This window comes from Alligator mississippiensis, chromosome 4, assembly GCF_030867095.1.
Source record: "Alligator mississippiensis isolate rAllMis1 chromosome 4, rAllMis1, whole genome shotgun sequence".
In the NCBI taxonomy this organism is placed as follows: domain Eukaryota; kingdom Metazoa; phylum Chordata; order Crocodylia; family Alligatoridae; genus Alligator; species Alligator mississippiensis.
Genome location: NC_081827.1, coordinates 217397495 through 217422997, shown reverse-complemented (window position 1 = coordinate 217422997; position 25503 = coordinate 217397495). Strand labels below are relative to the sequence as shown.

The window sequence follows — 25503 nt, the reverse complement described above, 5'->3', positions numbered from 1 at the left end:
GCGACTTATTTAATAATAGAGCATCCAGGTGTACTTACATTCAGCTCTAGAACTATTCCAAGACAATCGTATACTAAAGAGATGCCTGTGGCTACAGCAACAATGATTACTGTCACAACAACGTGGAAAACTGTTGTTAGATTCCCTTTGAAAAACACATTAGCAATGACCTGAAATGGAAACAGAACTTTAACTTTGCTTTTTCATTTTATTTCAATGAGCAGAATGTGTTAAATTCTTTATGCTATGCCTTATAACACAACTGAAAAGAGAGGGTGAAGATGTAATGACTTTCAGCCTTAACCATCTTGCAATTCTATCACAGAAACAATATAATAATGACTGAATAAATGCTATCTGTAGTATACACCAGGCCAGTAACTACTGATCTTCACTAAAGATCAGTCAGTAACTGCAATTAGAACAGATCTCTCCATCTACTTTACAGATTAATATCATAGGAAGTATGGTAAAAGCTCACCTCTCGGGTCACAAAACATTCAATTGGGAAAGTTAGGATTACAGTGACTCCATAACAAAATCTTCCAAATGTAGCAAGGTCATCATCTCTACAGTAGTTTTCAAATAGGTCCCCTGGAGAATAGTAAAATACAAAATTATTTCCAAATATATGACAACTGTGACTAATTATGAGGTGACATTAGACTTTTGCAAATAGAGATATTTAAGTCACTGGAACAGCATTGTGCAAACACTTGAGATTTCCTGACCCACTTTGTGAGGCACAGATCAGGAAGAGATAATTATACAGTCACAAATTACATTCAGAATGAACTGTCACTATCACTATCTCCTATGAGTAGCAGCTTTCTCTATTATTACTTGAGATCTCAAGATCATTTCCAGGTTGGTATTTATCTTTTTTAAAAATCATATGGCTGACTGTATTGCCATCCCTACATTTTGCAGCTCTCTTTTTTTAATTGAAATTTTAAGGCAACTGGTGTTTATTTAAAATCTGTATGTGACAGTTTTAGAAAAAAAAAAATTCTAGATAAACAAACAGATTTCCTTTTAAAAATGTTATTCATAGGACAAGAACAATCGCATACGGAAGACTAGATGGGTGCATCTGGAGACTTGCATTTCCTGCATATCACATTACAGGATCTAATCACAGCTGCAAAAACTATATTACAGGGCTTCACATATATATTGACCTTTGTAAATACACTCCAGTTAATAATTCAGTTTTTTTTTAATATCTAACTATCATACTATTGCTAGACAGTTTGAAACACCATCCTACCTAATGGTTATAACAAAGGACCTGAGGAAAGATGAACATAGATGTATGACTGAGAAATGCAAGCAAATCTTAAGATCAGAACAAGGTAGGTTAACAGATATCTTCTCTCTTAATGCTATTGTGCTATGGATGGTCTGGCACCTACAAAACAACCAGATTTGTTCTCGAAAAACCAGGGACTGAGTGACTTGGAAAAGCCAGAATGTTAGAGGAAATTGCTTTGTAGTATAAACGCAAAGGGGCAGATGACATAGATTTTCCTGCTCTTGAAAGGTCTGTCATAGGCATTCTGCTCTCAGTCAGTCCAGATAAAAATCAGGATATAACCAGTGGCTAGAATAAATTGTTCTCTTGGATACAAAATGTAATCAAGTAGGTTTACACAGGGGGCAGATCTGGCCCATAGAGCCAGTTTATTTGGATCAGAGCCAGGGAATTTCTGCAGTGTTTTGGCCGAATTTTGATGGTGTGGGGCTCTACCTGCGTGGGGGCAGCAGCACTACAGTGGGAAGTAGGGACTGTGGCACTGGTGCAGGCTGGGCTGGAAGTGGCTCATGCTCAGAGCTAAGCTCTGTTAAAGCAGTCCCAGTTTCAAAAATTTGCCAGCTGGGTTTAAAATGGCAACTGCTCATACTGGTATAGGAATGGACAGAATCATCCAAATGCATGCTCGTGAGTGGTAAGCCCTCTCCCATTTTAAGATGTTACCTTGTTACATCAATTCACAACCAAAGAGATGTTTCCTGCTCCTCTTCCCTCCCTCCCCCAGTCTATTAAAGTCCCCACATCTCCCTATGAGCTACCGGGAATGAGTTTCTTTGCACCATGTCTAAGTAGAGATAAGTCATACCAGGCTGAGCCAGCCTTGCCACCAGCAGAGAGTAATTATTCTCGAACAAGTGTAGGTGATGATGACTATAACATTGGTGTCCTCTGTCAGGGTTTCAGCTGGGGGCATGGGGAGCGGCCGTAAATTTAAAGCTAGATATTGTAACTGCACTATTAGCAACAGATGCCAATGGGGTGTGCAAATACTGCTTAGTCTTTTACACTTTGCTCCTTAAATCCCCAAACACCCTGGCCTTTACTCTGGGTATTTTTTACACTTTGCTAATCCTTCAATTGGGAGGCTGGCATTAATCAGTTACAGCAGCTTGGTGCTGATACGTGTCCTTGGTGCTGGTTTTCCCATCAGCAGTGACCCCCCAGCTTCAAGTTGACTCCATCTTATGCTATCACAGGCCCTCCAATGAGCTTTTCCTACTTGCTTGCCTTCTGATTACTGGATGTGAAGGATAAATTCCAGTTCCTCCTTCATAAGTAGAAATAAAAAGACAACGGCAAGATTCAGCTTGGAATTCTTCCCTCTCCTGTGTATTTTGTAAAGCAGAAGACTGGAAAGAAGGATGGAGATGCCAGAGACTAAAATAAACATTAAAATGGATGGACTGAGCATCTTACCTTCTGTGTATCCTTTAAATGTCACATATCCACATGCAGCAAACATCATGCTGATAGACACAGCAAGTGAGACAGACACATGTGTGATGCGAGACCAGTTACTTAGAGTGGGTTCTTCCAAAGAGCCATATATTAAAAAGCTGTTATGGTGGCAAATGAATGCTGAAACACACATGGCAATTAATAGCAATCACATGCATTTTACTAAAATCAATGATTCATAGCAGGCTAACCTTGCAAATTGTGTACTCCAAGGCAGTGGAAGTATGGCACAGCTTAAATTAATTGATTATTACAAACAAACATGAAGTAGGTGATGAGTAGCAAAGCTCAGAGCCTGAAATACTAGCTACTTTTCCAATTCTGTGAATGTCTCCAATTTCCTTTCAGCTTATTTGGTTCTCACTAATCTATCATTCTTCCCTCCACTAGACACAGATATCTGTCATACTTCCATGCCAATCTCCAGTTTCTTCTTTTGCTACTCCCTTCAGTGTAAGACTGTGACCCCACAGTACCAGTTCCTACTCTGGCATTCTCTGTGACATGCACATTGTGCAGTAACAAGCAACATGGAGACCACAAAGCAAAATCAGGACTTATAGGGAGGTGTGAGAACAGTAGTAGGGCTTATGAATATTTGAGGAGACATCAAATTTTAAGGAATGATTTCATTTCGACTACTGGGAGAGAATGAGACCCAGCTTAATTTTGCCTAGAACAGCTTAATAAATACTAATATCAAAACTTAAAAGGGGGTGCCTACTTGCTGGCTAGATCAAAATATATAAAATAAAACTACTTTACATAGCAAGATGGACTGCAGGTTGAGAAGAAATGTTCAGACACAAACTTACCAAAGGACATCACCCCAATGGCTTGTACTGCATTAGACTTTGCAAATACCCAAGCATTCTCTGTTTGGGGTCTAAAATAAAAATTTGTTTTAATAGAATATCCCCTTTCTTGTGATCAGGAATTTTAAATACCATATAGAACGAAGTGACACCAGTGAACCCTTGGAACTCTGCATGTGCCAGCTGCTTTCAATAAGCAAAGTAGCTCCAGAAATACAAGTAAACCTTTATTAAAACAACCTATCTGGAAACAGCTGTCAGCACAGTGAAAGCCAAGGTGCTCATTCAAATAACCCCCCAGTCTCTACTTCTCCTGCAAGCAAATCCCAAGGATTTCAATGGCTACACGTCCTATACAAAAAGTGTGTGTGTGTGTGTGTGTAAATAATAAAGTTTTAATCAGTTGGATTAAAGAGCAAGTACTACAGGATCACAGCCAGGGCCCTAGATTGGTAGAAGATGGATTTAGGCCTATCCCAAACTTTCAGCCTTATTAGGTAACATGTATACAGAATGAGTATCATTCCAGATGTCCACACACTACATTTTTCCAGTTATACTAGTAAAATTATACACATGTTCTTCAACTGCTATAGGGCTTGGTACAGGTAAAATGTATTGGAATAAATCCCCTGTAGACAGTTTTATTCTAGAATTAGACTTTTTTTCTGATTTAACTTGAGCTATGGCCAAAGCAATATAAATTAGACAAAGAAGAAGAATTTTTGTAGCAGAATAAGAGTATCTATATGGGAAATTATTCCAGTATCACCAATGTTTTAAAATCATGTCCTCCCTTAGGACAGTGTAATTTTCCTGTGTAGAAAAGTCCTAGGAGTACATGGAAAAAAAAAAAAAAAATCAATGGTCCAAAAGAATAGCCTTAAAAAATTAATTTGTGCTGACTGACGGTTTTTAATCTACAGTCAGTTACCACTTCCATATATGTATTTTTAAAATTATTTCAGGGTATAATTTCTTGTTGCATTGTACAGAGAGACCCAACTGTCTAAATTGCTTTTAGTCTTTAATTCAGAAACATCCTCTGAGGAGGACTGAAGAAAGCAGCTCAGATCAGACTGAGCACAGAAAAGAAATCTGGCAGTAATCTTTGTTAAATCAGATCCACAGCTTGAGTTACAAAATTCCACCCTGCATAAAAAAAAATCATAAAGCTCTTCTTCATTTTAATGTACACAGTAGGGAAATCTGGGTGGGTGACGGGAGAGAGAACACGTTTTTTCTAATTTTGGTCGGCAAAAGTATCAATTGAAATGTGCTTGCCTGTTGAGCATTTCTTTAACTGCTCTACAGAAGAGATAAAAAAGCAAGAGAGAACATTGCCACATAGTCAGTTGCTTGCTCCAGTTTCCACCACATTTTGAGGAAGCTGCTGCCACCTGCTGCCGTAATCTTACTATAATGTAACACAGCATGACAATCATTATACCACCTCTGCCAAGAGAATAACACTTTCTTGCTTTTTGTTGATGACTTAATCTGCGTTTTCACAGTCCTCCTATCTTACTTTAAGACTTTATTGTTACCAAACTTTTAAATTATTTCAAGTCAGTTCTTTTCTCTTTTCCAATATTTATCTTTCCCCTTCTTTAGATCTGAAGTGCCTTCCAAAAGAGGGATTTTAACAACTTGATTATTCCAGCTACACAAAACACTACTGAGGTTATATTATGATTATACTGCTTTGCTTTTAAAGAACTATCAAATAGTAAATTCTTATTTTCCATCTTAGAAATATGGCTTTTTCAAGGCAGCATATTTAGGTTTGATTCAGAAAAGCTATTCTTCATCTCATGCTTAACTTTTAAATAGAATTTGAGTATATGCTTAAGGTAAAGACATGCTTAATTGCTGTCATAATTCAGTCCCTACCTAAGTACTCTGTTAACATAGGCTCAGGCAAAGATACAGTACATGGACTGGATGTATAACATATTTTTATCTTTCATACTGTTTCCAGTATTATCAAAATCAAAATCATGTGAGGGCTCAAAAAACAAACAACAACAAAAAAATCCAACAACAACAAAAATCAATGAACTTGCCTCCAAAGCATAATTTTTTTCTCTTTCCCTTTCTCTTTCTAAAGAAGTGTTATGTTATGTAAGGGCTATTCTTTAAATATGAATTCTCCATTCACATTTTCATGGTGTGTGTGTGAAAGAGAAAATTAATATACTGAGAAAGGCAGACAAGGTTCTTTGGGTGAATCTGATATCTTTTATTAAACCAACTTAAGTAGTTGGGAAAAAAAAATCCAGCATCTTTTTAGACATGATGATCAGTATCCAGAATGGTAAAATACAGAACACATTGTACAAGAAACCCACAGATCAACATACATATTTGCATAGAACCAGCAATCACTCTAAACACACCAAAGAAGCTGTGATATACAGCCAAGCCCTCAGATACCACCAAATCTGCACTGAGGAGAACACCTAGAATGGCTTTCACCCAACAAGGACACTCCTCCAGAGAGACAGATTGCATGTTTGAAAGAGCCACCTGGATACCACGTGAAGAATTGCTGTAGTACAGAAGAAAACCCCCCATGAATCGCACACTGCTGGTTATGACAGATCATCTCTCCCTTGAACCCATACAGAATATCCTCAAACAATTGCAATCCATGCTAGAAAGAGACCCTATTCATAAAAAGATCTTCCCAGAGCAGGGGTGGGCAATCATTTTGGGCAGAGGGCTGCTTACTGAGTTTTGGCAAGCCATCGAGGGCCACATGACAGGTAGCCAGGGGCAGATAAATATTTGTTTTCTACATTTTTTAGGGGTCCTGTGGGCTGGATAGAATGGCCTGGCAGGCCGCATTTTGCCCACCCCTGTCCCACAGCCACTCATCCTAGCCTTCAAACAAGCACCGAACCTCGCTAACCTCATCACCAGAAGCAAACTTCCTATGACCCAAAGCGCACCAAATGGATCCAGACCATGCCATGGCAAGAAATGCAAAACCTGCCAACACATCTTCACCACCTCCACAATTGCTACACCTCACAACAGAGCCATCGGCTTTTCTAGATCTTACAGCAGCACCTCCAGAAGAGTAATACACCTCATCCAATGCACCAAATACCCTGATGGAAAATACGTAGGAGAGACCAAACAACAGCTGCACATCAGAATGAATGCACACTGGGAATCTATCAAAGACAAGAATACCCAATGACCTGTGGGGGCACATTTCTCACAAGAAAACCACTCTCTCAGTTCTAATCCTCAAAGGAAACTTACAAAACCCTTCTCAGAGACGAGCCTATGAACTCCAGTTTATCAACCTCCTGGATACTAAAAATCATGGACTCAATATAGACATTGGATTTATGAAACATTATAACCTGCCTGACATCTGACTCCCCAGGTACCTCTCCATTATTCATCCCCCTTCTTTCCCCACAACCCAGCCTGTCTCTCACCCTGACTCCTCAATTTACATCTTCACTGACAGCCTATCTTGTATGCAGACCAGCCTCTGACTTTTTTACTTTTCACTTCATCCAGGAAGAGCACACACCAACTGCTGAAACTTCCTCAGCCTGACGAAGGGTTTTTAAACCCAAAAGCTTGCTTAAATTTTTTTTCCCCAACTATTTAAGTTGGTCTAATAAAAGATATCAAAGGGAGGAAAGTGGATCTGGCAAATTATAGGCCCATCAGCCTGACTTCTATCCCAGGGAAGATCTTAGAAAAGTTGATCAAAAAGGCCATCCTTAATAGATTGGCCAATGTCAACATCCTGAGGGACAGCCAGCACGGATTTGTTGCAGGTAGGTCTTGCTTGACCAATCTCATTTCCTTCTACGACTAGGTGACTTGGTATATATCTTGACTTGAAAAAAGCCTTCGATCTGGTATCCCATGATCGCCTCTTGGTGAAACTGGCCAATTGTGTCCTTGGGTCCACCACAATCCGCTGGCTGGGAAATTGGCTCTGGAGTCAAACCAGAGGGTAGTAATTGATGGAAATCCATCATCATGGTGCCCTATAACCAGAGGGGTTCCCAAGGTTCTGTCCTTGGACCCATATTGTTCAACATCTTTATTAATGATGTGGACATTGGATTCAGAAGCAGACTGGCCAAGTTCGCCTATGATACCAAACTTTGGGGCAAAGTGTCCACACCAGAATACAGGGGGGTGATCCTGGCTGACCTGGACAGGCTCAGCAAATGGGCGGATGAGAACCTGATGGTGTTTAACACTGAAAAATGCAAGGTTCTCCACCTTGGGAGGAAAAACCTGCAGCATCCTTATAGGCTCAGCAGTGCTACACTGGCTAGCACTATGGAAGAAAGAGACTTGGGGGTCATCGTTAACCACAAGATGAACATGAGCCTGCAGTGCGATGCTGCGGCTAGTAAAGCGACCAAAACGCTGGCTCGCATCCATAGATGCTTCTTAAGCAAATCTTGGGACGTCATTTTCCCCTTGTATGCGGCCTTGGTGAGGCCACAGCTGAAGTACTGCATCCAGTTTTGGGCTGCACAATTCAAAAAGGATGCGGAGAAGCTTGAGAGAGTCCAGAGAAGAGCCACACGCGTGATCAGAGGTCAGGAAAACAGACCTTATGATGACAGGCTGAGAGCTATGAGGATCTTTAGCCTGGAAAAGCACAGGCTCAGGGGTGATCTGATGACCACCTACAAGTTTATCAGGGGTGACCACCAGTATCTGGGGGAACGTTTGTTCACCAGAGCGCCCCAAGGGATGACAAGGTCGAACGGTTATAAACTACTGCAAGACTGTTTCAGACTGGACATAAGGAAGAAATTCTTTGCTGTCTGAGCCCCCAAGGTCTGGAACAGCCTGCCATCGGAGGTGGTTCAAACACCTACCTTGAACACCTTCCAGAGTAAATTGGATGCTTATGTTGCTGGGATCCTATGACCCCAGCTGACTTCCTGCCCTTTGGGCAGGGGGCTAAACTCGATGATCTTCCGAGGTCCCTTCCAGCCCTAATGTCTATGAAATATTCACCCAAAGAACCTTATCTGCTTATGTCCTTAGACCAACATGGCTACAATCTACACTCCTGTATACTGAGAAAGGTGATTGTAGCTCACTGGTGCTGCAGGAACTCTTACCCACCATATCTGTTCACCCCTGCTACAAGCATGTCTACCCCAAACTACCACATTTATTCTGTTAAGGCCATACCAGTACTACTACAACATTAATTCTACTAATCTTTTTAGATGCAGACCCCCTGCATCTAAAAAGACAGACCTACAAAGGATGGAGGACAGGATCCACCTCCAAGGAGGAATATACTGCACTGGTGCAGGCCTGCAGAAGGCGAACCAGGAAAGCCAAGGCTGCGATGAAATTCCAATCAGCTACAAGTATCAAGGACAATAAAAAGTCCTTTTTTAAATATGTGGGGAGCTGGAGGAAAAGCAAGGGCAACATTGGACCCCTGCTGAACCAGATGGGACAACTGATGACCGACGCCCAGGAAAAAGCCAACTTACTATATGGGTACTTTGTGTCCGTCTTTCACAAGTCCCATGGGAGGCCCCTGCCCATTACGGGACAGGGATGCCTGAGTGAGGGTGGTTCCTTGCCCTCCATCAGTGCTGACCTTGTGAGGGAACACTTTGAAAGGCTGGACATCTTCAAGTAAGCTGGCCCTGACAATTTACACCCCAGAGTACTCAAGGAGCTGGCCTGCATCATAGCTCAGCTCCTGGTATGGATCCTTGAGAGCTCCTGGTGCTCTGGTGAAGTTCCCGAAGACTGGAAGAAGGCCAATGTGGTGCCTATCTTCAAGAAAGGGAGGAAAGTGGATCCGGCAAACTACAGGCCCATCAGCCTGACTTCTATCCCAGGGAAGGTCTTAGAAAAAGATTATCAAAGAGGCTGTTCTTAAGGGACCGGCCGATGGCAACACCCTGAGGGATAGCCAGCATGGGTTTGTTGAGGGTACATCATGCTTGACCAATCTCATTTCCTTTTACGACCAGGTGACCAATCACCTGGGCAAGGGGGAAGAGATTGATGTCATATATCTCGACTTTAAAAAACCTTCGATCTGGTATCCCACGATCACCTCTTGGCAAAACTGGCCAACTGCGGCCTTGCGTCCGCCATGATCTGCTGGCTGGGAAACTGGCTCCGTGGTTGGACCCAGAGGATGGTGGTTGACGGAAGTCAATCGTCATGGTGCCCTGTGACCAGTGGGGTCCCACAAGGCTCTGTCCTTGGACCTATATTGTTCAAACTCTTCATTAATGATGTAGACATTGGTGTCAGAAAAAGATTGGCCAAATTCCACGATGATACCAAACTTTGGGGTAAAGTATCCACACCTGAGGACAGGGAGGTAAATCCAGGCTGACCTTGACAGGCTTAGGAAATGGGCAGATGAGAACCTGATGGTGTTTAACACCGAAAAATGTAAAGTTCTCCACCTTGGGAGGAAAAACCTGCAGCATCCTTATAGGCTCGACAATGCTACGCTGGTTAGCACTACAGATGAAAGGGACTCGGGGGTCATGTTTGACCACAAGATGAATATGAGCTTTCAATGTGATGCTGCGGCTTGTAAAGCGAGCAAAACGCTGGCTTGCATCCATAGATGCTTCTTAAGTAAATCCCGGGATGTCATTCTCCCCTTGTACTCGGCCTTGGTGAGGCCGCAGCTGGAGTACTGCATCCAGTTTTGGGCTCCACAATACAAAAAGGATGTGGAGAAGATTGAGAGTGTCCAGAGGAGAGCCACGTGCATGATCAGAGGTCAAGAAAACAGACCTTATGACGAGAGGCTGAGAGCTATGGGACTCTTCAGCCTGGAAAAGTGCAGGCTCAGGGGCAATCTGATGGCCACCTATAAGTTTATAAGGGGTGTTCTCCAGGATCTGGGGGAACGTTTGTTCACCAGAGCGCCCCAAGGGATGACAAAGTTGAATGGTCATAAACTCCTGCAAGACCATTTCAGGCTGGACATAAGGAAGAACATCTTTACTGTCTGAGCCCCCAAGGTCTGGAATAGCATGCTGCCGGAGGTGGTTTAAGCACCTACTTTGAATGCCTTTAAGAGAAACCTTGATTTTTTCTTGCTGGGCACCTGTGACCCCAGCTGACTTCCTGCCCCTAGGGCGGGGGCTGGACTCGATGATCTTCCAAGGTCCCTTCCAGCCCGAATGTCTATGAAATTTCCCAGCCTACAGCCCTTCCTCCAACCCCCAAGCCATCCATTAATTCTGTTCCCCAAACTCCTACCCACACCAAGATTCCAAACCCACCACATCTTTTTGAAGCCTCACTTCTGCCCCTCCTGAGTGTCTTCATCTCCCTAACCTAAGTTTGAGGAGCAATTCTGGCAGAGATATCTTCTAGTCTTGTAGGAAACTGCAGCAGGACTCTCTCTTCCCCCTTCCTGGCCAAAGGCAAGCCGCTTTTCTCACCCTTTCCAGTGTCTCCATTACAGTAAGAATGATGCCAAGTTGCCAAGAATCTGATTAGCTTCCTGAGGAGGAAGTTTTTCTATCCATGGAGGTAGGCAACTGGGTAGATAGCTAATCATAGAGCATTTTAAAACTCATGAGAAGGCCTGAACTTATTTCATGACAAGACTGGCTCCTTTCCTAGCCAAGCATTCCTTCACTGCAAGAATTTAGGACAGGTGGCATCACTGTATTTTTAGCTGAGAACCACAAGAAGTTGGAGGCAATGAAATGGAGAAAAAAGGGAAGTTCTGCAGAAGCAGCAGTTAAACCCATACAACGCTTACAGCTATCAGCCTCTCTGGGAAAATCTCCCACAACTTTATTGGGCTTGCTGTTGGTGGGGATAGATACTAAAGGTATCCCTAGCTGCGATACCCTCTACCCTGCTGTCGTACCAGCCAGAAAGATAGGAGTTAATTAATGGATGTCTTCCCTTTCCTCCTGAAGGGGCTGCTAAAGCTAGGTGGTAATGACAGTTGGAGCCAACAGCAAGTGTCATCTTTGGTACACAAGAATGAAATTGCTTTAGGCTGGGCCTCAGCTAGCTGGGGTTTGAGGAAGGAAGAGGCTTTGGCCCAATGCCTTTAGAGATGGGATACTAGAGGATGCAGCGAGGGGCCCTGCTGCAGCTTTTCCTCTGCTTCCTCTGAAGTAAGGTAGAACAAATGGAGTATTATCGTTCACACTTGGCTGATGTACTGTGATTATTTTTGTAATTACTTGAGTTAGAAAATTACTTAAAGGAGAGAAAGATTTACATCTCAAAACTGTAACAGTTAGAAGGTTTGCCCCCCAAACTTCCTACTTGCTGAGGCTGAGTGGAATTATGCAAGACTGATCTACAAGCATAACAGGCACGTACATCGTATTTTTAAACAGACTGCATGCTTAAACAGTGATATTTCCCTTGGGTTAGGCAGATTCAAAACACATTGGAAAAATAGTTAAGGTTATCCATAAGGTTATCCAATGTGGAAACAGTAGTAAGGTGTAATGGAGTGAGTTCTTGTGAAGACACAGCCCAAGAACCACATAATCTGGCCTGTGGAGATCCCCATACATCCAGAAATTTGGTGGTGGGAGAGGTGGCATTTAACACATCCACTGCTTCCTCACTACCAAATAGTCAAGCCTTGCAGCCAGCTGACATGGCCCTATATGCCAGACAAGGCTTGTGCAGGGCTGGGACAATAGATTTGATCCAATGCTTGTGGGGCCAGGGCCCAACCTAGAATACATGCAGTTGGGCCCTGAGCAAGAAGCCCAGCTCCTCATGCAAAGAGCTAGGGCTGCGGCTGAGGCCCATGTGGCAGGTCCAATGTAGTGTACACAGAACTGGGGCAGGGAACCTGACTTGGCATGTGTGAGGCTAGGGTGGTAGGCCCAATCTGGTGCATGCACAGCTGGGGCTGGGTTGCAGGCCTGATCTAGCACAGAGGGCCAGGATCTGATCTGGCACATGGGACTGTGGTCCCATGCCAGATCATGCCTGCACACCAGCTTCACACTGGATCAGGGCCATGGATGGGAGATCCATGCATCTCCCAACCACTTGTTCTGTGGAGAAGAGGTGTCTTGCAGCAGTACTGGGATTTCGAAAATACAGTAGCTGCCATATAGATTCCTGACCAATTCTCTTCCTACATACCTCCAGATGATTGCTACATGCAACTTTTCTGCTCAGGCCTTGAATGGGCTCCAAGATTTGGCCCTGAATTTGAAAATGAAATTATGTGCAATAAACAATGTAATTTATCAAACTCACTTCTTTGGTGAAAATGTTTGCAGTTTAAATGTTGCCAACTTTTAAAATTTCATCTCTTCAATATTTTGAGGTTGTTCTTAAAGCTCCAGCCCTTATTTACTTGGATCTGCTGCCTTTAAATAGGAGTTGGCAGGGAGGGAAAGGATTGTAATATTAGTATGGTCAGTTAGGATTAGTATATTGAAAGTTACACATGGGCAAGATTATTCAGAACATGAATATTCTATGCCTTGCCATTAGATGAACAATCTTCATAAACTTTGTTAAATTATGAACTACTTAAAACAGCCAGCATAAATTAAGCTGAATTATAACATTAAAGCCAACCTATTGAAAAATATATGTATAAATCTTGTATGCATTTAGACATTAAAGGGCAGAAAAGTAAATTCAGAATTTTCTTGATTTTTCTTTTCTTTATTATCTACACCATTTTGAATGGTAGAAACACAAAAATATATTTAAAAAAAATACTAATTATGCTTCTTAGGAATCATATGATCATAGAAAAGTAGTGCTGGAAGGGACCTAATGAGGTTATCTAGTTCAGCCCCCTGCTCAAGACAAGACCATACCCGAATAAACTATCCCAGCCACGTGTTTTATCTAACCTGCTCCTTGAAACTACCAAGGATTCCACAATTTCTAAGTGGCCTCTTCCAGAGCTTCATCACTTGCCTACTCAGAAAGTTGCTCCTAATCACCAAACTAAGCTTCCCCTACTGAAGCCTGAGGCTGTTGCTTCTAGTCCCTGGTAGTCATGATAAAAAGCCTATCTCCATTCTCTCTATAAATGCCATTCAGGTATGTGAAGACTGTTATCAAATCCACCCTCAAGCTTCTCTTCTGTCAGCTAAATAGTCCTAGTTCTTTCAGCCTCCCAGGCCCCTAATACTTTTTGCTACTCTGCACTGAACTCTTTTGCTTCTTGAAGTATGGAGTGCAAACCAGACAGTACTCCAGGTGACGCGCCTTGCTAGCACTGAAGAGAGTGGAAAAATCATTTCCCATGCAATATTCCTGCTAATATAGTCTATGCTTTGGTCTTTTTTTTTTTTTTTTTCACAACAAGAGCGTACTGTTGGTTTATATTCATCTTATGGTCCACTGTAATCCCCAGGTCCTTCTCTGTTGTACTGCAGTCTAGCCAGTCATTCCCCAGTCTGTATTTGTGCATACAATTATTCCATTGCAAGTGAAGGTCTTTGCATTTGTCTTTGTTGAATCTTATCTAGTTTAGTGCCATTGATTAAAAAATTAGCAATATGTGACACTAAAGATTAAAGTAGGTAGGTATCAGTAGGTATCACAGCCAGGTATCTAATTCCAGTCTATCAATGTGAAACTTATTACAAAAATCCAAAGTTGCAACAAAACAAGTTTAATAATATGTCAAACTAAGATGTGCAAGCAATTAAGTTTTACAACCACTAGAGGTCAGAGTATATCAAAACAGAGGGAGAAACTGTTTAATGTTATTCTTTGACAGCATTGATCTAACAGAAAAAAAGAGAAGTCTTTCTAATCAAGGGTTAAGACACTGAACCTTTTCCATTAAGTGTAGTTCTAATCGCATTATAACGTATGAATGTACTGACCATTTAAAAACACAACCAGAAAAAAATGCTTTTAATGCTGCTAAAATATTAAAAGTAAAACCCAGGCTGATATGAAAATGGCCCTACAATGACATATTTCATTTCGTTATCATACTGACAATTATGACAAAATATGTCAAATTAAATAGCTTTTATGGCTAAATTATAAATAATAGTAGGTATGATGTCAGGACTTTGAACATCATGTATATTATGAAAAGAGGTAGTAAATGGGGCAGTTTGGTAAAAATAAAAAAAACACTCATGAGTGGTGTGCATACTGTAAATAGTGGTCTGTGCTTCAGGAACTTGTAACACTCATCAATCCAACTGAAACAATGTTGTTTTCTAGGTGCATGACTCCATAGAGAGGAGAGTACTATTTGGAAATAGCACCAGAAAAGTAAAATCCTTAGACTGGATTAGCTGGAAAAAGAAGGTGGTTCCCAGTCCAACCATACATCCTTTGAGTTACCAATCAGACTTCACACCGCATTACCTAATTGCAACTGTATGCCAATACAGAGCATCATGACATACAAATACTATATTCCTTATTGTACTAAACATGTTTTCCTAATCTTTAAATTAGAAATAGAGGGAAGGCACACAACTCTGGTATTAAACAGGTTCTTTTCCTATTTTTATAAGAATCATCTTCATATTCCATCTTTCATGAGATACACTGTGCAGTCTACTCATGAACTGGAGTTTTAAAAAGCAGCAATAGGTAGTTAGCTGTGTTAGTTTGTAGTCAGGCAGAAGGAAGGGTAGAAATGCATCTTATAGACCAGTGGGGACTAACCTTTTTGGCAGGCATACCACAAGTTAACCCTGCACACTCCCCATATGCTACTCTAGTTGTCCTGTGTCCAATCTGCTGCTCTGCTTTCTGCTTCCTTCCCCATCTGCTGCTCTCTTTTCTGCTTTCTGTCCTACCCCTTCCTGATCTTCTGTGTCATACACAGAGGCTGCCCTTGCTACTTGTGGCACACATGCTGTAGGTTGGTTATGCCTGTTACAGACTAAATCAGAGATACATAAGCATTCATGGGTTTACGTTCACTTCATCAGGTGCTGCATTGGATAAAGTGAGACTGGATTCACTAAAGCTTATGCATTCTTTATTTAGTTACTCTAAAAGGTGTAGCTCTACCTTGCCTTCCGTGTTAGAAAAGAAGTGGTTCCCAAAAGGATTTTAAAGTAAATATTTACTGTGAAATCTTAATACACAGGGTTGAAAGATAGCTCCAGAGTTGTAACTTTTTTAACTTCTCCAGAGTTGTAACAATCTCTAACACTGATTTCCTCAGTCTCTTGGATGATGCATACTAGGATTCAGATTCAGCCGATTTGGCGGATAGTGATTTGATTCATTGATTCAAATCACTGTCCCGAATTGATTCAGCCAAATCCGATTCAGAGATTCGGCCGCTGCCAAATCGGCTGAATCTCCAAATCAAACAGGACCCATCCCCCGCCCACTCTCCCAGTCCCATCAATGGCTGCCCTGCCCAGCCCCAGCGTCCTGGCTCTTTAAAAAAAAGCCCCGTACTCACCAGCTGCTGCCAGGAAGGAGGGGGGAGGGTGATCCCTGCTGCCACCCACTGCCCTGCGCTGCACGCCCCTCAGAAGCCCTGATGGCCACTGCAGCAGATGATGAGTGCGGGCCTTTTTTTTTTTTTTCTTTTTCAAAGGCACTGGGATGCTAGGACCAGGTAGGGCAGCCATTGATAGGGCTGGGAGAATGGGCAGGACTGGCGGGTGCTCAGGGGGAGCAGGCAGGGGGTGGGGCCTGGTGGGGGTCCCCCCATGGTCCCTGCACCCTCCTCCAGCCCGCTCCCTGCTTACTGGCACCGAGTTCAGACCCAGCTCCCTGCGGCAGTGAGCGGGGACTAGCCAAATCTCCAAATCCCTCCAAATCTTTTCCGAATTGATCCAGAGAGCTTCGAATTGATTTGGACCTTTTTAGGTTTCCCAATTTGATTCAGATTCAGAGATTCGGCCACCGAATTGGGCTAAATCTCCTCCAAATCGAATCAGCACCCGAAGCTTTGCACAGCCCTAATGTGTACCATAGTGTGTTGCAACCTATATAGAACTTTGAGGTGGGGCACAAATTGCAATAAAAGATCTTGTATCCTTGATCTCAACCTCACCACACATAGCCGGTTAAAAGAACTCAGCAAAATAGAAAAAGCACTTGTGAACCAGGACAAAAGTTATACTTCTGTAAGAGGTGACTGCCTTATTTTATACAGCAAAAGCCTCCCACTTTCTTGAACAGCAGTGTGGCAGGGCATTGTAGGTGCCTGCCACTTTTAGGGCCAAGCCAAGTGGCCAGCAGGTGCTTAATTGTGGCAGTCATTTTAGATCCATGGCTGCCTATACAAACAGAGCAGTTTACTGCTGGCAAGACAGGCAGTAACATTGCCTGGCTGCAAGGCTGCTTGGAACATCCTGGAGGCAAGGAAAGGAGCTGTAGGGGATGGCTTGGACGCTCTTGGTCCTGGGCATGACCTAAAACTGCACCCTTCTGGGAGTGGGTGGCCTGGTGGGGCTCTCAGTGATGCAGGAGCCCCCATAAAATACCAGGCCAGTTACCACCCCAGTGAAAGGTAAGTAGGGGCGCCTTAACCCCAGCCCTCACCTACAGGTGGGCCATATAACATTGGAGCAGGGTAGGCCAGGTAAGCTTCTGGAGGCACCTGAGCTTGCTGGGGGAGTGACCCCGCAGGGCCACGCATGCTTCAAGGAGCACCTGAGCCGGGAATGGGGGACCCCAATCCATAAAGGCAGGCAGGAAGCGAAAACCCCGCTGAGGTACTCAACTGATCAATGCTGGGGCCAGGACCACAGTTCAAAAGGGCAAGGGGCCCACTGCGAGGGACGCCTACAAAAAGCGCAGAAGCTTGGAGTCCCAACTGGGCCTGAGATGGGCCCAGGGCTTACAGAAGCCAAAGGTCCCCACAGTTGGGGGCCACAGCTAATGGGCGAAGGTGACAGTTTAGCTAACTGTCTGAGATGCCATCTGCGAGCCTTGGGCCGCGGTGTAGGGATGGAACGGAGCTGTGGATAGCCCCCCTGCCCCCAATCAGGGTGTAACAATGGGCAGCCTCCCACCTTAATTAACAACTTAATTAATTAACAACAAGTTGTGGTGGGTGAGACAGGCAGGCAGCATGCCCAGAGGCAGGTGGGAAGCTAGCTTTGTGGCTAGCCAAGGACTCTCATTTTGCCACAAGCAGCAAATGGAAGCAGCAAATGGAAAACTACAGGAACAAAACTGCCAGGCTAAGGAGCAGGCAATTAGCAAAGGAATGCTGATAATGAAGCAACAGATGATAGATTTAATTCAGGTTTGAATTCTAAATGTAGAGATCTATAATTGTGGAAATTCAATTCCAATTTTGAGGTAAAACTATGTAATGAAGCAAAATATGGAATATTATCTTTATACTCTGGTTTAAGGCATTTAAAATTTGCAGCCACTGAAGAGAACCTCAATTTGTATTATGACAAATAAAATAGTTACAATACAAAATTGAAGGCTCTTCTGAATAAGGGAGATCTTTCTGACTATCAAAGAAAATAAACCATCAAATGAAATGCCACTTACAGTTCTGGCATATCCCTAATTAAAGATAATGATTGTGTTTCCCTGCTCTTTTTAATGGACTATTTAGTGGTGCTATAAATATGGAGTTTCTTTGTTTTGGATTTAATAACATGCAAAAGTTTATCTTTGTTATTTGATTAAGGAGGAAGAAAGCATCAAGTTCCTACTTTCATGTTGTTTTTTTGAACACTTGGTGTTTCATCCCTATGATCAGCTGCCTAATTCTCACATCTACATTTATGTGTGGTCTTTAGAAGATGCTCTTGAAGATTTTGTGGAGATTTATTTATTTTTCAGGCACTGACATCATGCTATTCTTTCACAATCAACACCAGTAAAGTGAAAAATAGTTTAACTTTATAAATGGCATTATCTATTATCCCTTTGCTAACAATGCAGTTTCAGTTCATTCTAACCTATGAATTCACTTTATGCAATATTAATGCAGCTGAAAATCACTGTAGCTTGAGTTCACTCTAACCCACTGTGGTTCCTAAGCGTGTTAAAAAAGTAACCAGCCATACGCAGGTGGAAGTAAAATGAAGGAAAAATCATCTAAGTGTATTTTACCATACAATCCTCTTAAATTTAGCAAAGCCAAGAAATATAAAGCATATATTCTTAAAAAGCTATATGATATGCTTCAGGCAACCACCATTATATATGGATTACGTATAGTGGAAACAAATCTGAAAAATTAGATGAAAGAGAGAATGTCTGTTTACTTTAGCTCGACTAAGGATAAAAATGGATCCAAGTAGTATTCTGGCACAAACGCGAACTCTTTCTGAAACCTATGAAAATACAACTAGACCTTCACTATTTTTATAATAATAATCATTAGTATGTGAAATTAAAATAAACATAAAATGTCTAGTTTGGCCAAATTACTTCAAACCGTTACTGGAAAGGTGATCAGGCCATGGAAGAGAATTGCATTTTAAATGAAAGAATGCAAGTAATAATCGATTAGGTCTCCATCCTAGCGCACACACACTGGACCTTAAAGACACCTCCTTTAAATTATGCAAATAATGAGGCCTTTGCTCTTCCGTAAGTGTCTGTTCCACCATCTATTTGCAGCCTTTGTTTAATTTATTTTCCTTCAACCACATCAATAATTATCCATTTATTTTTCTGTATAAGTCAAGCTTTTTAGAATTCTAAAAGGATGTTTAAAAAGAGCAGTGTAGCTCCTTCTAGCTCCCCATACTGGGGAGACCTTCCTTACTTCCCCAGGCCCCTTCCTGAAGGAGGAGGAGAAGGCCTGTCACTGTCCTCCTTAAAGAGCAAAGGGAGAACAGAAGCTCAATCAAGGATCCAAACCCACCGGTAGTAAGAGAAACTTTACTGGAAAGTCATGAGGCAAGGAGAGATGATGGCAGGCTGTAACTTCTGCTTTAAAAAGAAGACTGAGAAATAGAAATAAAATCTAACATGATGAAGGTGAGATAGACTAGAGCGATAAATGCACAATGCGTCTAAAATGGCAAAAAAAGAAATATCCATGTTTATTTAGCTGAAATCAAATAAATGTCTCTAAATTGCAGGATTCCCTGTAACATCAGCAGCTGTGGAAGTGGAAATGTTCCGATTTTCCTGACTAACTTCTGACTTATATCTATATAAAAATGAAAACTTTCTGTAAGGACATACTGCTAGCACCACAGGTGATCACCATCCATTCCCACTAAGAAAGATGATTTCCTCAGACCAAATATACATCTGTGAAAGGAGCTAGTGACTTGATGCCTCTTCTTCAGGGACACATGTAGTCTCATCCTAAGGCTGCTTACAGACATGACACCCCCCCAAACAAACAGCACTTTACTTTCAGCTTGGCACACTCCCGTGCCAAGTGCATCACATGCCCAGAAGAGGCACTGCATTAGTTTGACCCAGCTCACCCATCGTCTGTATAGATCAGGTGCTTCAGCAGGGCTTTTTGGTGCTTTTAATCGGATTGAATCAGCTATTAGATAAAAATGCCTAAAAGATCAGCTGAAGTGCCCAATCTATACAGATGTTGGGGAGCTGAGTCAAACTAACATGCTTCTTCTTCTGGTATAGTGCCGGGTTTTGTTTGTTTGTTTTTCTTTCCATGTCTGTCAGCAGCCTAAATGTTGCAAACTTAGAAGTTTATTAGTATTCACTCCCATTTGGGGGTTAGATATTGAAATAGGGCTCAAGATTCTCACCTCAGCCAGATACTACTTGTCCAAAAGTCCCAATCTTTTCTGAGTTTCAAAATCCTATTTATATGTTTCAAGACAAACTCTATAAAGAACTGTCAGATATTCAGGTACATGGTTCCCATCACAATATTAAATAGCTAGTAAGCTATCTGGATCACAACTGACAGGTTCGAATAATTATCCGTCAGTAACCTAAAACTTTCAGTCTCATGGCAAAAACAGGGTGGTTTGACTTAAACCGATTTTACTTATAATTTAAAATTATCAAGCATGGAATCTTGATTTAAATAATCTATTTGAATCTTGTTTTGCAATTATACTTTACCTTTGTAAAGAAAGGTCATCTCTCACCAGTTTGTAACCATTAAAAAAAAATACATTGCTTTGCAATTAAACATAACCTTTATAGTTAATTAGGTACTATTTTCTGCCAGCTAAGTACCACTAGGATTGCTTATTTAAGCAATTATAGGGGCTTAAAAATTAAGAACTGAATACATACATCTTAGTTTTTTATTAAGTTAAAAAAGATTTGAGATGTTTCCTTTTTAATAGATAATATTTTTAATACTTGTACTTGATGCCAAATTAGGTTTGAGTGGAAATCAGAATGGTACAAAACAGTATTTTAAAATCACAGTAGTTGTTAATTAGCACCACGTTGTGTGTTCTGGATACAACATTACATAAGTTTATCTAAAGATGCTTTGTTAAATCAATGGAAGCATTCTTTATAGTTAACGAACTGAAGGGGTTATTTTTGGTTTCCATGTCCTTCAGCATTTTAGATTTCACAGACCCGTCTTCTGCACTCAGTATTTACTTGTAGATTGGTGTGGTGGCACACCTTTGGGTGCTTGCCACTCTAAGGTCATGTGCAGGTGGCACAGAGGCCTGTAGAAGGAAGCAGCAGACACCCCCCAGGGAGGATTTTAAGGGAGAGGAGTGTGTGGCGGTGCACTTTTGGGTGCTTGCCACTTTAAGGGCCTGAGCAGGCTGTGAGGCAGCCTGCAGGTGACTGCAGAGACAATCAGGAGGTCACATGATAGCCAGGAGGCCACCTGACTGGAGCAGGGTGGAGCAGCCTTAGAATAAAAGCAGGCAGTTGCAACTGGGGAGCTGAAGGATGAACATGTCCTGGCTGGAGCACAGCTGCTCCCAGCATCATTGTGACGGTCAAGGGGAGGAGGTTCCTAGGGACTGGGGAGGGGGCGGTCCCAAGCCGTAAGAAAATGGCTATGGGCCTAAGGAGAGCTTGGCCAGCCTAGGGAAGGGGCTTAGAGAGTGTGGGCCTACTGAGGGGCTAGGCAAGCCCTTGATTGGAACTGGCTGTGACTGAGGCCAGGGGCTTAGATGAGCCCGGCAGAGTAAAGGGCTGCCAGAAGGTCTCTGGGGCACTAGGCAGGCCCAGGAGAAATTGATGGCTGTTTAGTAGGATCTCCACTGAGTAGGGAGGTCAGCTCCTCCCAGACTGGTCCTCAGACTCTCAATTACTCAATGCAAGGGGGGCAGAGCCAATAGGCTGAAGGGCATGGAAGCCCATGGTGAGGGGCAGGATAGGGCTGTGGAGAGCTACTGGTACCCTAACTGGCCTAGAGGCAGGACCACAGCTTAAAAGAGGCTGAAGGTCCCCTCAATGGGGGGGACATCACTGCTGAGAGAAGACAGGAGGTCAGCCAAAAAGCAGGCTGGTAGGTAGGAGGCTGAAGCCCAGCCTCCTGATGGGAGGTATCTTGCAAGGGGGCCTGAGAGAGATGGGGCCTGTGTCCGAGAGGAAGGGTATGAGATGGAAACTGCAAGAGTGCCCCAAAGTGAGCAGCCCGGGAGGAATATCTGGAAGCCCAGTAAGGGAGGTGTAAGATCAGGGCAGGTAGGCCTGCACTGGTCCTGGGGTATGACCTAAAACTACACCCTGCTGGGGTAGGATGGTGTGGTGGGGCTGCTTGTGGTGGGGCAGTCCTCAGGAAATGCCACATTAGTGCTACCCTAGTGAAAGATGAATATGGGGCACTGGAAAGCCTCAGTGCCCACTGCCTTGTGGGTGACCCTGTGGAGGGGAAAGACTAGGGGTGCACACCCTGAGAGAAAAGCAACAGGCTTGGAGGCCAGGAGGGCCCAAAGCCTGAGAGAAAGAGGCTTGAGAAACAACAAGGAGGCCAGGAGGGCCTGAGGCTCAGTGACTGAGAGTGAGGCTTGGGTGACAACACAAGGGCCAAAAGGGCCCAAGGCCTAAATGAGAGTGGGGTCTAGTGGGAGGCCTGAAGGCAAGTGAGGTCCAGGTATGTTGACTGAGGCCTGAACAGGCCGTAGGCTGAGAGTGGGGTCCAGGCACATTCGCAGACACCTGACGCCAACAGGGCGTAAGGCCCCACAGTCCCAGTGAGGGGGCATGAGTTGAAGCCACAATGAGACCCAGCTAAGGGGCCAGGGGAGTCCTAGTGGATTTGGATGCCATCAGCAAAGCATGGGACACAGTGAAGGGGAGGTTGGAGCTGTGTATTATGCCCTTGGCATCACGGCATTAAATGGGCAGTCTCCTATATTTTTTCCATCTGTATATTTAATACATCAAGGCATGGCAGGAAAGTGGGGGCAGACTGCCCTAGACAGGTGGGCAGGCCGACATTGTGACTGGCCCCAGGGATGGCCCTCTGTCACAATTGGGAATGAAAAAGCAGTTAGTCCAGCTAGTCAAGGAACCCAACACAGGTTTGTGGCTCCAGCCACCGATAGCACATCCCCCTAAAATGTAATTCAATGATGGCCCAATTTCTGGGATATACACAAGGTAAGGTAGAGACAAATCAGCCCCTGTACAGCCAATGGAACTATTTATTATTTACTTGGTTCCTCTGCTATAATAACAATGGTGAAACATATTAGATGAAAATAACGCAATACAGATTACGTTTATTTTGTCATTAAGAGATAATACTACCTGGGAATGAAAACATTTTCATTATACAAGTACTATCTACATATACAACATAAATAATTAGATAACAGGAGAAAATTCTAGAACAGTTAATTTTAAGAGGCTCAGTTCTGAAAAGAAGAATGGTAAAAGAATAATTGATAAATATTGGAGGTATCAAAAATCTATTAGACAGTAAAACCCTAGAAATTATTTTACAGAAAAATGTTATTCTTTATTATTAAAAAGTAGGCAGAACACTGTCTTATGCTTTACAGTGCAGTACTATTGTTGAAATGATAGTGTCACCATAGTAACAAGGTCTTCAGTAGCCATTATATATAGCTCCCTTTTTGACAGCGGATTAAGAGATCTCTCTTTCAAATATGTACTGGTATTTAGCATGCACTACAAGAAAGTACTGTTTCCTATATCATTTCAGTGAAGCAAAACAAGAAAGCAAAACCACACTATGCTGAACTGATAGATGATGCACACTTGTTTATCACGTTTTCAGAAGCAAGACTGCTATTTTAGCTATTCTGCCAACATTAAGAATATGCCCTATAGTTAGCCTCATTATCAGATAGCGATCAAACAAGACAGATAAGTAGCTCTGTGTGGTACCACTGAATCATTCACGCTAACATCTTCCAAGTGTACGAATGTACTTCATATACACACATTCTGAAGAGTGTGCAAACAATCCTAATGAATAAGAAATTATGATGTTCACATAAAGTCCCTCCCCTCTAAGAGGTGAATCTCATATAAAATGGAGAATACCATTCTTTTAAAGATGGGTAAACCCATAAAGGATGTACATAGGATTCATACACTTCCTGCTAGTATAGCTTTACAAACACAGTTACCACCAAACAGACACATACATATATACTGAATCTTCTGGTTTGTGGTAACGTTAATTATCACACAAAGTGCAGTACAGAGTACTGGTCTATTTATTCATCTGTTTTCTGGAACAGCTTATTGGTATTTCTATTTACTGGATAGTTTCCCTTTTTTATTCTTCCCCTTTTGTTTTTCCAACTTTGGCTTTTGAAATAATTGTCTTAATAAGCTCTGAAATATCTATAATAAATTGCCAACATTTTCTAACTTTCAATTAAAACAAATTTAAATTTGACTGTCCGTTACATGAAAAACATCAGGCAAAAAAGCAGAATCATCACATCTTAAAGCTTATAATTTTTTTAATACATCGATGCAGCCCATTAAGAATGAAATATAATTTTTAGGCTCCCTCTACACATTACAGGTATCACACAATTAACTGGTTAATTGCACATTTAACTTAAGACCAGCTTCATGTACAAAATACTTATCACACAATAAAATGCTCCAATCATTTATAAAGCTAAACTTTGAAAATGTGTACTACTTTGACAGCTGGCCACTTTCGAGCTTTAAATTTACACCTGCAGATGGGAACTCCATCAGCTGACAGGGCTCCTAGCCACACAGAGTACATCATGCTCAGCATGAAACCCTGGGGATTGTGGCTGCTGTGGTCCTGAAGGCTAGTGGGGGTGCCTGGGGGATCACAACTGCTATGATCCCAGGTCTGGGGGTTTCAGATACCCCCTGAGCCTTGAGGATTGTGGCTGCCATGATCCCTTGGGTCTGGGGGTTTCACGCACCCTCGCTTTGTGGGTCATAGCTGCTGCGATTCCCAGAGCTCAGAGGTTCATAGATTCATAGATTATAGAGTCAGAAGGGACCCAAAGGATCATTGTGTCTGACCCCCTGCCCCTGGCAGAAAGAGGACTGAGGTCAGATGACCCCAGCCAGGTGATTGTCAAGCCTCCTCTTGAAGACCTCCAAGTTCCACCTCTCATGGAAGCCCATTCCAGACTCTGGCCATCCTTACCATAAAAAATTTCTTCCTAATTTCCATGCACTTCTAAGTCTCAAGGACTGCGGCTGCTCTGATCCCCCAGCCCCAGGATTTTTCTTCTTGCTGGTGCATGTACAGCATGACTGTGTGGAACATGCATTAGATCCCATCACACCTTTACCTGCACACGTAGAGGGGACCCGAGTCCTGCATTATTTTAGAGAAGATTGTGCCATTGAGACAGATTACTTTGGGGACATTTGTCAGATGTCTCACTTTGTGAAGACCTCTGGGACCATCTGGGCCTTAGGAAATATGATCGTTCCCCCAGTGCGTCAGTAAATCCACTGAACTTCCCTTTTACTATTGGCTTACTGCATAGACAGTTATGACCACACCCTTCTCCTCATGGGATCACAGAAAAGTCGGGCTGGAAGAGACCTCAGGAAGTCATCTAGTCCAAACTTCTGCTCAAGGCA

At 42.6% G+C, this 25503-nt stretch overlaps 1 protein-coding gene across 6 annotated transcripts in view; it reads right to left on the bottom strand.

Moving 5' to 3' along the window:
- The window catches only part of SLC38A11 (solute carrier family 38 member 11), a 52487-nt gene that overhangs the window by 9899 nt on the left and 17085 nt on the right, over positions 1-25503 (bottom strand). For all 6 annotated transcript variants that reach the window (XM_019480644.2, XM_019480645.2, XM_059727329.1 and 3 more), the window contains 4 exons: positions 3589-3659; positions 2732-2893; positions 482-594; positions 39-170 (listed from right to left, as the gene is read on the bottom strand). In XM_019480644.2, the coding sequence (XP_019336189.1) occupies positions 39-170; positions 482-594; positions 2732-2893; positions 3589-3659 (478 nt within the window). The remainder of the gene's footprint in view (positions 1-38; positions 171-481; positions 595-2731; positions 2894-3588; positions 3660-25503) is intronic.